This window comes from Sinocyclocheilus anshuiensis, unplaced genomic scaffold (assembly GCF_001515605.1).
Source record: "Sinocyclocheilus anshuiensis isolate Anshui unplaced genomic scaffold, SAMN03320099.WGS_v1.1 scaffold420, whole genome shotgun sequence".
Taxonomy (NCBI): domain Eukaryota; kingdom Metazoa; phylum Chordata; class Actinopteri; order Cypriniformes; family Cyprinidae; genus Sinocyclocheilus; species Sinocyclocheilus anshuiensis.
The window spans coordinates 727502-743387 of record NW_015557082.1 but is presented as its reverse complement, the minus strand read 5'-3'; the positions used below and the strand labels follow the sequence as shown (position 1 = coordinate 743387).

The 15886-nt window shown below is 37.9% G+C and overlaps 2 protein-coding genes across 3 annotated transcripts in view; both read right to left on the bottom strand.

Moving 5' to 3' along the window:
* Positions 1-216, bottom strand: part of LOC107676977 (peptidyl-prolyl cis-trans isomerase FKBP8-like) — a 16666-nt gene extending 16450 nt beyond the window's left edge. The window contains exon 1 of the mRNA XM_016471747.1: positions 149-216. The gene's annotated coding sequence lies outside the window, so the exon portion shown is untranslated. The remainder of the gene's footprint in view (positions 1-148) is intronic.
* A 2133-nt stretch (positions 217-2349) lies between these two features.
* LOC107676978 (single-stranded DNA-binding protein 3-like) overlaps positions 2350-15886 on the bottom strand; it is a 65624-nt gene continuing 52087 nt past the window's right edge. The window contains exons 5-19 of one of the 2 annotated variants that reach the window (XM_016471748.1): positions 14254-14343; positions 9628-9711; positions 7381-7440; positions 7220-7286; positions 7037-7104; positions 6169-6236; positions 6038-6083; positions 5926-5961; positions 5780-5834; positions 5526-5596; positions 5347-5425; positions 5224-5252; positions 3818-3919; positions 3604-3625; positions 2350-3424 (exon numbers count right to left, since the gene is read on the bottom strand). In XM_016471748.1, the coding sequence (XP_016327234.1) occupies positions 3306-3424; positions 3604-3625; positions 3818-3919; positions 5224-5252; positions 5347-5425; positions 5526-5596; positions 5780-5834; positions 5926-5961; positions 6038-6083; positions 6169-6236; positions 7037-7104; positions 7220-7286; positions 7381-7440; positions 9628-9711; positions 14254-14343 (996 nt within the window). In that variant the 3' untranslated portion in view covers positions 2350-3305. Of the gene's footprint in view, positions 3626-3817; positions 3920-5223; positions 5253-5346; positions 5426-5525; positions 5597-5779; positions 5835-5925; positions 5962-6037; positions 6084-6168; positions 6237-7036; positions 7105-7219; positions 7287-7380; positions 7441-9627; positions 9712-14253; positions 14344-15886 lie in introns of both variants that reach the window. The other variant, XM_016471749.1, reaches the window with a different exon arrangement.

The window sequence follows — 15886 nt, the reverse complement described above, 5'->3', positions numbered from 1 at the left end:
AGAACATTCCAGCAACTTTGATAACGAGCTCGCGCCACAACTCGCTGTGTTAAATACAGTTTGACGAAACAACTCTCGTCTAAAGGTTTATGTGCAGAAAACAATTTAAAAGTGTGACTAAAAAAAGAAATGACATGAAAATACTTACCGCAGTGGGAGACGAAACCACACAGAGCTGCGCAGCAACAACTTTGACAACAAGATCAATCTGTGCAACTTCCGGGTAAAGGTCAATGGTCAATCCCGACAAGTACAAAATAAAAGTCATAAAGTCAAGGTCGTTGCAATGACTGCAGGGGACTTTTATATTAAATGTTTAAGCTAGTTTTTAAAATATAAATGCGTATTATACGATGTAATTTTGACTAAAATTACCACTTAATACAATAAAAAAATATTTATAATATACCTGTTTTATATTCATAACATTTTTATTTATAATATACCTGTATATAGATCTACAATTAAACATTTATTTTACTATATTTATTAAGTTATATAAATGTTTATCATATTTTATAATTATTTGGTTTGTTTTTATAGGGCATCTGGGTTTCACTCAAATTATTTCATTTAAAAAACAAAACCGGAACACATAAAATATCAAATTACATTTATTATTGATGCAATCATTTCTTTTTGATAAGCAAATTTTCTGTTTGTTTGTTTTTTAGTCTAAAGAAACTTTACAATATAAAGAAACATACAAAGGACATATTTAGCTACACAAGACACCTAAGGCCCTAGGACAAAGATCTGAGCTACCCTACTATGAAATACAACGCAAACCCAATGGGACAGACTGCTTCATATTGAATACTGTCATGTCGCAAGAAAGGACAATGAAAATTACAGGAGAAATTTCTGTCACTCACTCCCATGACCCTTCTTGCTCCAAAATACACATTTTCCTCTCAAACGTTTCTAATGTTACAATATTATACATCACAACAGAAGTGCAGAGATGGCCAACAACCGGACATTGAAGCAGGTCAGTGAGCAACTAAACAATTCCAGCCTTCAGGACCTTTAATTCGATGTAAAATGGCTGAAATGTTAAATATGCTAACAAATTTGATGGTTAATTGCTCTGAGTTTGTGTTTTCACATTCATATGGACTCAAAAATCACAATATTCTCTTGAGCAAAACAAGCCATTTTCTTTACACCAACTATGTGTTTGAGGAAATATTTCTGAAGAAATAAATGCATAAACCTATTGCGGCTTTGATTTACAATATGGGTGACCATCAATCTGCCATTTTTTGTTTTGTTTTGTTTTTACAGCAAAAGCATCTCTTTAAAATACAAAAACACAAACGGATTCTTTATAACTTATTTTCAGCTGTACTTATTGGTTGTGACTGACATATAAAAACATGTCAATGATATCAAAATGCATTTTACAGTATTTACAGTAAACCAAAGGTCAGGGGTGAGGGTCAAGAAAGGTTAAGGGCTGTGTACCAGACAAACTGAAGACAAGCATGAAAATCCCTTCAAAACTTACCAGGAGGCTGAGCCTGGTTCTCTCAGATGGCCAAAATATATTATGAACTTACTATAATCACTGGATAAAAGCATTTTAAACTGGACTGGCAGGTATTTAAAATAACTTTTTCAGAGGTCGACCTGAACATCAAGAAATGTGTGATTTTGAATGTCCCATGATGATCAATGTTCTGTAATGAAGCGCCGATTAAATAACTGCAGGCATGAAATGGCTGGTTTAATGAGGTTACAAATTTGTCAACAGGATTTTTCTGTCAATTACTCTTTTATATACAAAGGAGAATCTCACTAAACCTGTAAGTCATATTTCACCCCAAATTCAGAACACACAAAAAAAGAAAAAATAATTATAATTGGTATTGTTGTTAATATATATATATATATATATATATATACACACACATACACATATATACATACATATATACACATTTATTTTTAGCAATTATTTAAAAATACAAATTATCTGACTAGTGCTGTCAAATTGATTAAATGTACGTATGTATATATAAATATATATTTAAGAAATACATGTAATATATATATATATATATATATATACATGTGCATATTTCTTAAATATATACATGTATGTGTGTATATTTATATATACATATAAGCATACACAGTACACACATATTTCACACATCATGTAAACAAACTTTTATTTTGGATGCGATTAATCGATTTGACAGCACTAGTCAGAATATTAAAAAATTGCCTTAAAAGCGCGAATTAAATGAATTTAAACTTAATTTAGAGGTCAAATGTGACTGCAACCGCATTTGAAAAAAGACATGGAACCACACATGAGCTTCACAGACAAGTAGTGTATTGAAAATACCAATAAGGTCCATGACCAAAAAAAAAAAAAAAGATATATTTACAGACATGGGACTATAGAGCACAAGGAAACTTGTGCTTGTAAGAGCAGCCTGCCTCCAACTACTGTTACAGACATGTGGGTATAATATTTCTAAAAAGACTTCTGAAACAACGTGGCAAACACGTAGTGGCAAACTTACAATGAACACGGATGATATCATAACTATCGGCGACAAATCATCTAGAACGGATGGTAAAATGTATTGTTATTGACCGTTCGTGACCAAGGCAAGAATGGATGGCAGTGAATATGCAACGTCACCCTTTTAGACTTCAAAATTAACTCCAATCTTTAAATACAGTGCCGACGGGTGCATTAAACCAGTGATTGTAGCCACTTTGCTGACAGAGACACAAAAACTGAGGTTGTACATCTCGGTGGTGATGACATCAGAACACAGGAAGAGGTATATGCAGACATCTGACGAAACAAACTCAAACGAAGAGACAAACAAATACCTAAAATCATGTAAACAGAAGTGTCATTGTGCATTTGAATGTGTGCTTATTCTGTCATTGATGTTGTTGAGATACAAATGTGCCCTTTACAGGAAAATCCATAAAATTATGAGTACATCATCATCATCATAGCAATTATGAAAATTATAACAATAATATTATCAATAATATACAAATATATTGTAATGAGACCATTCCTGCCCCTAGCGTCACCAGTTTAGCTTTTTCCATTTTAAAATGTACACAGCAATCAAAACAACCGCAGGTTTCAGTGTTTCATTGCTGACAAAAGACGAGAAAAAAAACAAGAAAACGAGAAAATGGGGCTGAAATAAAGCCACCAGCCTCAATGCTGATGAGCAGCTAGTTATGAAGTGTCTTCCTGGCACAGTCCCACACACACACGCACATGTACAAACACACACACACGGTGGTTCATTCGGGGGCCCTTAGCGTCCCGATCCAGTGACGAAGTCCGGCAGGCAGGTTGAGTCCGTCAGAAGGCCCGATGCCTGCTTTCTTTCGGCTTTGTACTGGGCGTCCTTCGCTCCGTGGCCACATCGAGCGGCTGAAGGGTGCCACCGCGCCAGCCCAGAGGTGATTGAGGGAGTTGTGGTGAGTTGAAGATCGAGCGAAAAAAAAACAGCAACATGCCGAACACAGCAGAGATGAGGAGAACAGAAAGTGGGATGGGGGACGGGTTAAAAAAATAAAATAAAAACAAAATAAAAAAGAAGAATCACACACTCATCGTCATGTTGGGTGAATACTGCAACGAGAAGAGAGGAAGGGGAACATGGAGGGACAAAATGAGATTGCAAAACACATAATATCATCCGTTTATGTTATATCATGAGCCGATATTTAGACGAACTATTGCATAAAGTGAATGTAGGTACATTTGTAATGTACATGTGGTTACAGGAGAGCGGGGGAGGATAGCGGTATGATGCGGACTTACACTTTCACTTTGGAATGGGTTTAAGAAGTTGCCTGCCATATCCCCGTCATCCCGCGGAGTTCCTGGGGGATTGTTCATACCTGCCATGTTGTTTGGAGAGTTCTAGAAACCCAGATGTATGATGATTAGAGACACAAGCAAAAATACTCACAAAATGGAGTAAATGGCATCTAATAAAAAACTTGGGGAAGCACAATACCAAACTCTGGCCAATAATGATAAGCCGAAAATTAGGCATGCACTGATACCACTTTTCCCAGAGCAAGTCCGATATGATACTTATATTTTTGGTACTTGCCGATACCGATATTTTTGTTGCATTTGTAATTTTAAAAAATATTGTATACAGAGACTCACAAAATGGAGTAAATGGCATCTAACAAGAAACTTAGGGATGCACAATACTAAATTCTGGCCAATAATGATAAGCCGATAATTATTTTCAAGTAATGAACAATAACCGATAAATGGCCAATATTGAAATTCTTTACTTTTGCTGCAAAAATTATAAATAAATTCCTAAAAAAAAACAACTAAAATAATCATCTAAATGCTACAAGTGATTTAGGCATCACAACATTAAGATGTACAGTAAGAAAACTGGATACTGAGATCTGCTAAAGATTTCATTTTCATTAAATTAACAGTTTTATTCAATTAACATTTAAAAGATTGACTTCAAATCCATGTTAGAGGACGGTGAATGTAATCTAAATGTAAAAACAGCAAAAACGAGAATGAAAAATTAATTATCTAATATCAGTCGATACTGATGTATTTAAAAAAATTCTAATATCAGCCGGTATAATAATATTATACCGATATTTTGTGCATCTCTAAAGAAATTAAAAAGAATTCGTGAAATGCATATCAGTGTTGTTACTGTTAACTAAAACTATTTTAAATTATTTTTTGCTAATTTAAATAAATTTGAAATAAAACAAAACATAAATATTACATGAAAAACTTTAGAACTTAGACAAATTTAGAACTTTAGAAATGGTACCTTGGCAAATAACTGAAAAATACATTTCAACGCAAGTACTAAAATGACAAACTGAAAAATAAAGCAAAATACAAGTACAAAAATACTAATAAAAATGACAAAAATTTACTTTTGTTAAAATTACTTAAATTAAATTATGCTTCAAGCTGAATTACTAAAATTAATAAAACTGAGAAATAAAGCTAAATAGAAATACATATATATATATATATATATATATGTGTGTGTGTGTGTGTGTGTGTGTGTGTGTGTGTGTGAAAAAATGCCTAAGATTAAAAAAATATCCTAAAATTTAAATTACAAATACAAGTTAATTCAAAATAAAAAAAAAACCTATAATAATAGATAAATGACACTAAAATAAAACAGATTCCCATATATCTAGGCATTAAGTTCTCACCTTTGGCAACCCATCCATATCACCCGAGCCTGTGATCAAAAGCAGATAAATTTGAGAACCATTCGAAACATCAAAACATTTGTTATTTTCTACGTATTAGCTATTTGTATGACGAAGTCTCACCTAAAGACCCGTTCATATGGTGCGGCTCCATCGATCCCATTCCACCCATCGGACCGTCAGGCCCCGGCCCCATTGGAAACTGTAGAAACGCATACTATTAACATCCATCCAGAAAACCATCAATAATGCTAACAAAGGACTAAACCATTTTCCATACTGCATAAGAACGTTCAACGTACACTCGGTCTGTTGCCACCAGGGCCGATTGGATTCATCATTGTGTAAATATTTTCACTGGAATTCGTTGAGTCTGCGAGAAAACAGATGACACTTCTCCACAATCTGATGTTTTCAAATAACATTTCCCAAAACAAGAGCTTTATGTTTTAAGCTAATTTCCAGTCACTGAGGTAATTTCTCAACTATTGTTATGAGCTTTCAATAAAAGAAGGCTGATATGAAATTCAGATAGATTAGATTCAAGCATACTGACCTCCTGGGCTTGGCATGATGGGAGTTCCTGGAGGGCCGCCACCTCCTGGAGGCCCCTACGAGATGAGCACGGAAAATGATTACTCACAAAGAACATCTCGGACAAACAGAGAGAGGGTGAGACAAAATCTTGTGCGTGCAACTCACCACATAGTTTCCTGGTGATGAAGACGAGTATGCTATCTATGGGAAGAAGAGATATTATGAAGCCGTTTCTCTCAGTCATTGCGATATTGAAATGATTGGAAGTGGCACTCACTGAGTTTGCGTTAGGGTTAGGCCAAGGCCCTCGACCTCCTGGACCCCTAAAAACACAAGAAGAAATGTTAGTGTGTGAATATAAGCGTGGCATAGACAGCATGAGTTTGTTATACCGCGGTGGAGACTCACATGTTCATGCCAGGCATTCCAGGACCGCCGAGAGAGTTTGGAGGGGGCCTCATTCCACCGCCGTAGTTCTACAAATGCAGAGATGGCAAAAGTTAACATACATATGAAAGATGTTATGGCACTGTAACAAGAAGGTACATATGACTTGCTTTTATTTAATCTGGTAAATGTTAAAGAGTGAAAAATTTAAGGGGGTCTGAATACTTTCCGTACCCACTGTATACTATAGATAGATAGATATTGATCTATATATATACTATTTAACATTTGAAGTGGATCAAAACCTTTCATCAAAATTGTCCTAAAACCAAAATGTGTTCTTGTCTTAGGGCAAATTTGATGAACTTTTTTTGATCCACTTCAAATGTTGACTACTGTAGATATATAGATAGATATAGATATATAGATACATAAAATAAAGAAAATATATTTAACTATAGCAATCTCTACACCTTTCTTGCTTGCTTGTTAATTAATTAATGTAGGTATATTGTAGGAATATGTAAGAATATCTCATTTCCAAATACATATTGTATATTAATGCACAATAAAAAATAAACTAAATAAATATTTTCTATCAAAATGTATTTTTAATTAGATGACATAATAATAATAATAATAATAACTTAATTATACTTTAAATACACTTATAATAAATAAATAAATCAATTTTCTATACATATTTATTTTCCATGGATATATATGTATGTATATATGGACTGAATGTATTTATTCATTTATTCATTGATTTAAACTCATTTTATTTCTATTTACATTTCTCTGATATTTCCAGGTTTTCTATGATTATGTCTTATACAGTTTTCCCAATCTAAGCACAACTGTTTGATTGACAGCAATGTCAGCCAACCTGTGGGCCCATGCCTCCCATTCCTCTGGGTGGGTTCATTCTCATCGGGCCGCCCATGTTTGGATGTCCTGATGGGGGAGATGAAGCACAATCATTTTACAAATGCCTGAGCGATTGGAGTTCTTCCATAGCAAATTTCCCTAAACACAGCTGGTTGTAAAACTCTACGGCGCAGTGCTGTACCTTGCGGTCTGGTGGGGTCCAAACTGTTTGGCAGGAGTGGCTGTGACCCCGGGACTCCAACGGGAGGCTGAAACCAAGAAAAAGTGCATGAAACAAGAGCCAAAGCAGAGAAAACGGAAATAGAAAACTGCAGGAATGAAGGGTTGTGGGTGGGTCAGTACCTGATTTGGCATGCGGAGTGATGGGCGAGGTCCACCTGGGTACCGTGGAGACATGAAAGGCTATGGGGAGAGAGCATAGGAGCTGTCAATCAAAAGATGCCATTGCTAACCTCTCATTAGCAGAACAGTACTACTTTAACATCATATGCTCTATACTTGTCCAAAAACTGATTCACCGTATAAACATAAAATTGTATGGATTTATAACTGAAACTAAAAGAAATGTTTATAAAATATTTAGTATTTGAGATGCGCAATACAATAGTAACCAGCAGGGGGCGCAGTCACATTACAAAAAAGGCATCTGCTTGAGCTTAAAGAGGAAAAACTCAAACATCGGTTCTCTTTACACTGACATGGTCAGCCTGCTGCTATCAGATTGTTTAAAAGAGAAAATATATGGTATTTTAAACAAGACTTTACAGTGAGAACTAAAATAGAAAGAGGGAGGACAGGAGAGCAATAAGCGACACACAAACAAAAAGATACCGACATCATCGTAACCATCTGGAAAGCGACAAGCTACAGCAACAAGTAATTTGTCTATCCACACTGAAAACACAAACACTGCCCAACACCACATAACCACGGCAAAATAAGAACATATTTGCGGTTTCATGTATAGTTACGAGGCACTGGATTTTTAACCAGCGATTGCTCTGTGGTTGAGGTCATCCAGTGCAACACCACCAGAATAAAAACAAATCAAGCGACAAAATTATCTATCGCTCAAAGCTTTATTACATCACAGAGTAGTAAGTCATTTTTTTAGGGTTTAATCCAACAACCTTTAGGATTGACCTCATTTCCAGCTCGGCCTACCTACGTTTGCTTCAAGTTTCAGCAAGTTTGTGTATTTGGAAGGATGTGTTGGTGTTTGCGTATTTGTATTAGAGTGCCTGTGTTTATGCTTGCATGTGTAAACGCAAGAGCATGTTTGTGTGTTCGTGCGTGTTGCATTATTAATAGGATATTGATGGACTATGAAGGACTGAGTGCAGGGTGTAGGGATGGACCAGGTCTGCAGAGTCCCGGCTAGATGAACTTCCACTCCTTACAGGCTGGGCCGCAGCCTGCATTATTTATTTGGCAACATCGTCACTGTCAGCGAGGAATATGTGCGTTCGTGTTTGTGTGTGCTTTCAGAGAGAACACAGAATGAAGTAATGTACTGCTTTGAGCTCTATCTAAAGGGTCAGGATAGCTGTCCGACAATTTACATAGTGAAGCTGACTAGATTCGATTTTTCTTATATTTTTATTTTTTTCTTATATTTTATAAAGTATTCAAATTATATACATATTTGTCATATACTTTAATTAGATTTAATATTTTAATAATCCCTATAGCTCAAATTGTAGAGTCGAGCAATGCCAAAATCATGGGTTTCATTCCCTGGGAATTTATAAACTGATAAACTGTAAACCTCGAATGCAATGAAAGTCGCTTTGAATATTTTATTATTGTATTAAAACAGTCTAATCTAATCTAATGATAATTATATCAATAATAATTATTACAAATTATGGTAGCAACTCTAAGGTTATAGGTTCGATTCTCATTAACTGATAAAGTCACTTATAATATATTATTCTTGTAATAAAATAGTCTAATCTAATGATAATTATATCAATAACATATCAATACTAATTGTATAATTATTCTACTTAGCAACTCTTAGGTCATAGGTTCGATTCCCATTAACTGATAAACTGTATACCTTGAATGCAATGTAAGTTGTTTATACTATTTTATTCTTGTCTTAAAATAATCTAACCTAATCATGATTACAGCAATAATTATTATATAATTATTCTAATTATGGAAGTAAATGTAGTTTATAGGTTTGATTCCCATTAACTGATAAACTGTATACCTTGAATGCAATATAGTTTGCATTGGATACAAGCATTCGCCAAATGTGTAAAATGTAAATAAAGGGTTCCAGTTAAGTCAGGTTAGTCGACTAGTCATTTAGGAAACTCACCGACTAGTTGATTTTTTTCTGAAGTCTGAAGCTTTGCACACTACTAGATCTAACTAGTGAAGAAATGAGACAAAACTAAGCTCAAGACGCAGACTTTTTCCAGAAATAACAGTGGTCAATTTTGGGAATGAATGAAAGAAATAAAAGAAGAATGAAGGTGTGAAGACAGAAAGGGTGAATGGAAAGCTGCTCCCAATGTGTGTGTCTATTCCACAGGTTATGTGTGAGGAAGTACAAGAAAATAGGGTCAAGGGTCTTACCTGGCCATGTGGCCCCATCATGGGGTTGTTGGGGTTGTGTGGAGGGGGCTGTGAGTGTGGTGATGGTTGTGATCCGGGTGGGCCCTGAGAAAGGGAAAAAAGAGCAAAATTAAGAGACATTACATTTGAAAACCTATAGACATGCCATTAAATTGGTCTTTGCTGAAGTTGGTTGACCAACAAAGTCTCACTGGTAAAGATAGGTTAAGAAAAAGCTGATGATTTTAATGGTCTCTAATAACAATCCAGGTTGGTAATAAATCTACCCTTTATTCCCCAGCAAAGGACATCTCCTACAAGGCTGGGCAGCTGCTGAACCCCATAACGGAGCTCAACCACAAGGCCTCCTCCTTGCCTCTCAATGGAGTCCATTATGGGTAAATGGGATAGGCATATGGCCTATACCGAGACGCCTGTTCCTGCACCACATCCCTGTAGAGAGTGACTGAGGAACAACTTGGGCTGGATTGTGTGCGTGTGTGTCTTAGGTGGGGAGGAGGGGGGGTGTTTGTTAAATGAAGCAATTAATAAAATCATTTTCTACCCAGCTAAGGAGATATCGGCTTGGCACCGAACTACAAGCCCATCAAGAGTAGCCCCTCCCGCCGAGAAAGGGAACAGCACATAATATTCCTAGCGGGACAGTGGCATAGAGGACAGCAGCAACCACAAATCCAACTGTTTCAGGGAAGCAATGCTGCTTCCTGACCAAAAGGGGGCAGTGTGTAGCTACTTGCCGAGTGACTGCCGGACACAAAGTACCAAGCAAAACAAAGCATGGAACAGCAACAATGCATATTTCATTGTTGTCTCTGTGTACATTACGAAACAAATTACGACCACTTCTTTGGCAAACGGCACGGGATTGTGCAATTCATGTTTTTGAGGGTGTGCTGCTTCAGAAGGATGGTTTTCACTCGTCTAGGAAGTAATTATTCTGATAAGTGCTGCTGTCACAGAATACGTCACAAACAGAGACGTAACATACAGGATCTAAACATAATTAAGAACCTCTGGTTGTCAATAATGTCAAGAAATCTCGCAAACGTATGTGCACCAGAGAGGTACTTTAACTTTAAAGTCACCCCAAATGATGTTATCAATTATTTAGATTTCTGTGCAAAAAGCACAACTGACAGGAAATCAGGCACAAACCGTGACGATGGCATATCAAATGGGATCTAAATTTTGACAAAGACACCTCTAGCTGTCAAAAATGTCAAAATCTCGTAAACCTGTCTGCACGAGAGAGGTACTTTGACCTCAGAAGTAACTGAAAATTAACTCAATCAAAACCATCCGTAAGGCTGCAACTTAGGAAGAAAGAAAACACGAAAGTAAACTGAGATTTGCTTGAGTGTTGGGACATTTCTATGTCAACAGGACTACAACGCTGTACGGTGCTGGACTATTTCAATGTCCCAAGACTCCTGCACCTCACAGCAAGTCTGAACAAGATCCTCCAGTCCTTTTAACCTTGATGGAACTCTCTCTCTCTCTAGAGTCTGTCAGTCTTTCACTTTTCTCAGTGTTCTATTGGTTTTCAAGAGGTTTTTGTGGGAGAAGGGCTGATGAAATTCTCCCACCTTCTTCCCTCAAAAACAAACCCATCCATTTCAGATGTTTCCAGCTAAACTTGAAACTTTCTCTTTTTTTCACTCCTTGACTTCGCTCCCTCCCTGCCTCCCCCTTGCTAGTCTGTCGTCCCAAGAGGAGCTGGTGCAGTGGAGTTTCGACGTGAAGATTATTGAAGAGGCCGACCCATGCAATGGGGGGAATAAAAAAAAAAAGAAAAAAGAAGAAATCATACAAAATTTCCAAGATCCGGGCCAGACGCCAGCACGCAAGCTTTGTGTTTCTCTCCTTAAACTCTCTTCCTTCGCTCTCCGTCTCTCTGCAGGAGATTGCCGGGAGTCTGGGTCTGCGATGTACAGATTAGGAGCATCTAGAGAGAAGGTGTACAGGAGGGTTTAACCTCTTCACCTTCGTCCCTGTCGCACAGGACCACGCAGATCACACAGCAACTACTGCGGTCGCATGTGTTAATTATCGCCGCTGCATCTGGAGCTGTACAGGAGACACAAACAGAGGCTCAGGCGCGCATGTTTTGGCTATATAGCTCCACTACCAAAATGCTTTTTCAAATCAACTGCAACAGCGAACTGCTTACTGGAGTACCATTATTTCTTACAGATTTGTGTTTGTCCCCATTTTTGTTGGACATGACTGGACAACATGCCGTTCTGCAAGTTAGTCAAATGTTGTGACTTTTTGACTGAATCAAAAATAAATGGTTCATAACAATCAGACTACATTGGTTTGGTGCAAAAACATTGGTGCACACATTTTTCTGAGACAGACGTGCACTCATGACCAATAAAGAAATCATTAGAGAAATAAAAGATGAACAACAAACCAAAAGGAGACGCAAAGGAGGCGACAAAGCACAAATGTCCACCTTTCAAAACAACAAATTAGGATTCTGATTGCGGAATCAGCATGGATCACAACCTGTTCCAACCACAATTCTATTAAAAACAGCTACAAGAAGAGCAGCTCCAATTATTAGCACAACTGTGTCCAGCAGTCATGGCCGATGTGAGTGGGAGGGAGCAGTAGTTAGCTCTTGAGAGGTGTGAAAGAGTGATATACTGGCCACTAGGATATATGCCAACATATAATTGGTGTCACCAGACCACAGCCACTGGTCGCATGGAATCGGGGAGCGTACAAGGAACGCACATGTGCCTGGAGGAGCCTGTCTTTTTGCAATTGTTGCCACATTGCCATCTCTCTCTTCCTTCATCTTTCATTCTTTCATTTTCTGTCTTCACTCTCTCCATGCCTCTCATGCCATGCCCTGGGCTGCTACCAAGGGGGAATTACTGCAGTGGAGCACAAAGTCCTCCCCTCTTCCGCCCTTTCTTAGTTTTCTCTCTCTTTCTCTCTCACTCTTATGCACACAGACACTATTTATAGAATGCAATGTCACTCACGCAACAGTCAGATCGCTCCCTGCTCTGAACACAGCTCATACAACATTAACACTCTCCTCCTCAACTCAAAGACCATGTCAGGGTTCTATCTGCCAATCCATGTGACGCTCTACCTGATGCTCATCTCAGCATCTGCTGCTTTATGGGATGCTCTATCAGCTATTCTACCTGACAATCTCCAACATTCTGAAAGCATTATTCTCTCTGCAACCCTATCTGATGTTGTACTTAATGATAGGATGCTCTATCTGATCACTCCATCTACTCTATTGGATGCTCTAGCCTACCTAATGTTCAATTTGTTTCACTGGATCTTCTGGTCTCATTGACTCCATTGGACCCTCTATCTGCTGGTCTAGCAGGTGCTTTATCAGATGTTCCATCCAATCTATCTGATGTTCAACAAGATGTTAAATACACTATCAGATTTTCTATCTAACAAATCTTGTTACATAGAGACTATAGGATGCTCTGTTTGCCACTCTATCTACTCTTTTGGATGCTCTGTCTAACCTATTGCTATTCATCTCTGTCAAGATATCTCATTGACTCCATTGGATCCTCTATCTGCTGCTCTATCAGGTGCTCTGATCTACTCTATCAGAGTTAGATGTTTAATCTAATGGAAGATGTTCTATGTTCCATCTAATCTACCTGATGTCTGACAAGATTTTAAATATACTGTATCAGTTTTTCTATCTAATGAATCTCACACTATGGGATGCTCTATCGGCCACTCTATGTGATCTTTTATCTACTCTATACCTTCTGAAGTTTTACTAAATGTTCACTGCATCGCCTCATGCATCTCACATCTCATATCTTATCTTTTATTGACGCTATTGGATCCTCTATCTGCTGCTCTATCTTCTATCTATTCTACTGGAAGCTTTATCTGATGTTCGACAGTAAATCCACTGTATCAGTTTTTTTTTTTTTTTAATCTAATGAATCTTAAATAAATATAGAATATAGAGATGTAATTTGCATATGACTTGCACTAAAAACAGAAATTAATTGGTATAATAGCTTGATTAATTGCCCTACACAAGTTGGGTTATGATAAAAAATAATGTTTGGCTAAAATAATTTGTCTTTCTAAGGTAGTGTGTGTTTCTTTAGGAAGATGACTAGCTTTTGTCTGACTATAAATATCTCAATAAAGATCACTATGTCAGAGGAACTCCCACAGGAGCCTTGACTTTAGGAACTATACCCCTAAGCATTCCCCCAAATCCCAGCCCTGAATTTAAAATACACATATGTTGTTAGATATGTGTTGCCAAAGAGCTACAACCAAGCACGCATGTTTTTACCCATTTTGGCCTTAGGGATTAAACTGTCGAGGCATTCACACTGATCTCAGATCAGGGGCCACGACTCTCTGTTTGTGTCAGTGTGAGTTGCTACTGTACTGAACTACTAATTTAGACATGCAAAATGGAGATGAATGGAAATACGTAGAGGGAGAGATAGTGGGTAAGAAACATCTGGACGGGGATTAGAAGAACTAAAGGGGGTTAGCGAAAGCAGGGGTGGGGTGAGGGACAGAGAAATGGTAAAAGCTTAATGCACAGGGTTAAAGGAGGGGGTTGAACGGGAAGATGGTGGAGGAGAGAGCAGCCCTTACTTGAAAGAAGCCGGGAGGCATGGGTCCACCTGTCATGCCGTCGTTGGGCGGCATGTTGCCCATCACAGGACTGGGAGCTGCTGCCGCACTCTGAAACAGAGAAACACACAAAGTCTGGTCAGAAAATAGCATAAATTCCAAACCAAATTCCATCTTTTAACCATTCAAAAGTTTGTATGTATTATAGAGTACATTAAATAATTCCAACTTTTCCAATAACAATTCCATAATACAACAACATACAAGTAGAATCTCTCGTCACATATGTGAGCAGTTCTTTAGGTTGAAGCCTGGGCCCCCCACACCCCAGAAAAAGCCAAACTCAGCCGTGTCTTTCCCATGATGGTAAAGAAGAAGTAGACACGGATTACACACGAGCCAGCCCCCCTCCTCCACCCTGTAATTAGATACCTCGCTCTCGTCTGTGTGGAGGAGGGTAAATCGCCTCAGTACCGCTGACCCTAAATAGCCCAGACACTCACCGCTGACCCTGAGAGGGTAAAGGGAACCATTCCATGCACCAACATACACAGGCATAGGTACTAGTGGTGCAACGGATCACAAAACTCACGGTTCGGTTCGGATCAGCAAAAAAACAACAACAAAAACATAAAACACAAACAATTACACAAATTACAAGCATAGATGAAAACAACAAATCACACATTACAAATATCAGCATTTAGGTGCAGAAATGTAATAATTAAGTTTAACACAATAGTGCTCACTGCACAAGTTAAATACAGATTCATCTTTGTTAGAGCTGTGGTGTTATTTGATTAGCAGACAGAAACCGGTATTTATTGGCTGCTTTCTCTTTAAGACCAAATGCACGGACCTAATACTGACACACATCCGGTTTCTTTCTCAGCTGTTTACGTTCACTTAAAGGCAGAATATGTCATTTTCGCCGCTAGAGGGCGCGTATTCAAAATAAACAAATAGACAAAGGCATAGTTTGATGATGCCGTGACTGAGTGTGGTATCATGGGAGTTGTCATCTTCATCCCCACAGCCGGTGCAATCCGACGGGACTCGGGCAGAAATCATGTTCATGGATGAGCTAATGATTTATTAACATAGTAGTTATGACGTCATTGGCAGGCGACACAATGACACTATGGACACGCTCCGTGTCACTAGTTCAAATTGCTTATTTCTCTGGATTTAAACATTCTTCGAAACATTTGGGATAATGCAAGTCAGCAAGATATATAACACTGTTCTAGTGGTTTTTGGATATTTTAATAAAAAAAATCTTACAAATTGTGCCTTTAAGACATAACCGACTGCGTTTACTAGAATACTTGCCAAAACAGATATTTTAATATAACTTTGTGTGTATGTGAAAGAGGAATCAATCCGCTGTTCACGCGGTGTCTCTCTCTCCGCGTGTGTCCGGCAGCGGCTGAGCGCACAGAAAACAGCACGCGAGTTAAAATTGCTTGAATGTGTAATCTGGCAAGACAAAACATGTGCAAATGATAAACTTTCACTCTATGATGGTTAAACTTAACAGTTAATTCGCGAATCACATGCGTACCGAACTGTGGGGTCTGGTCCGTACGGATCTCGGATCATCTACGATCCGTTGCACCCCTAATGATAATCAAGTATTATTTAATGATCGATC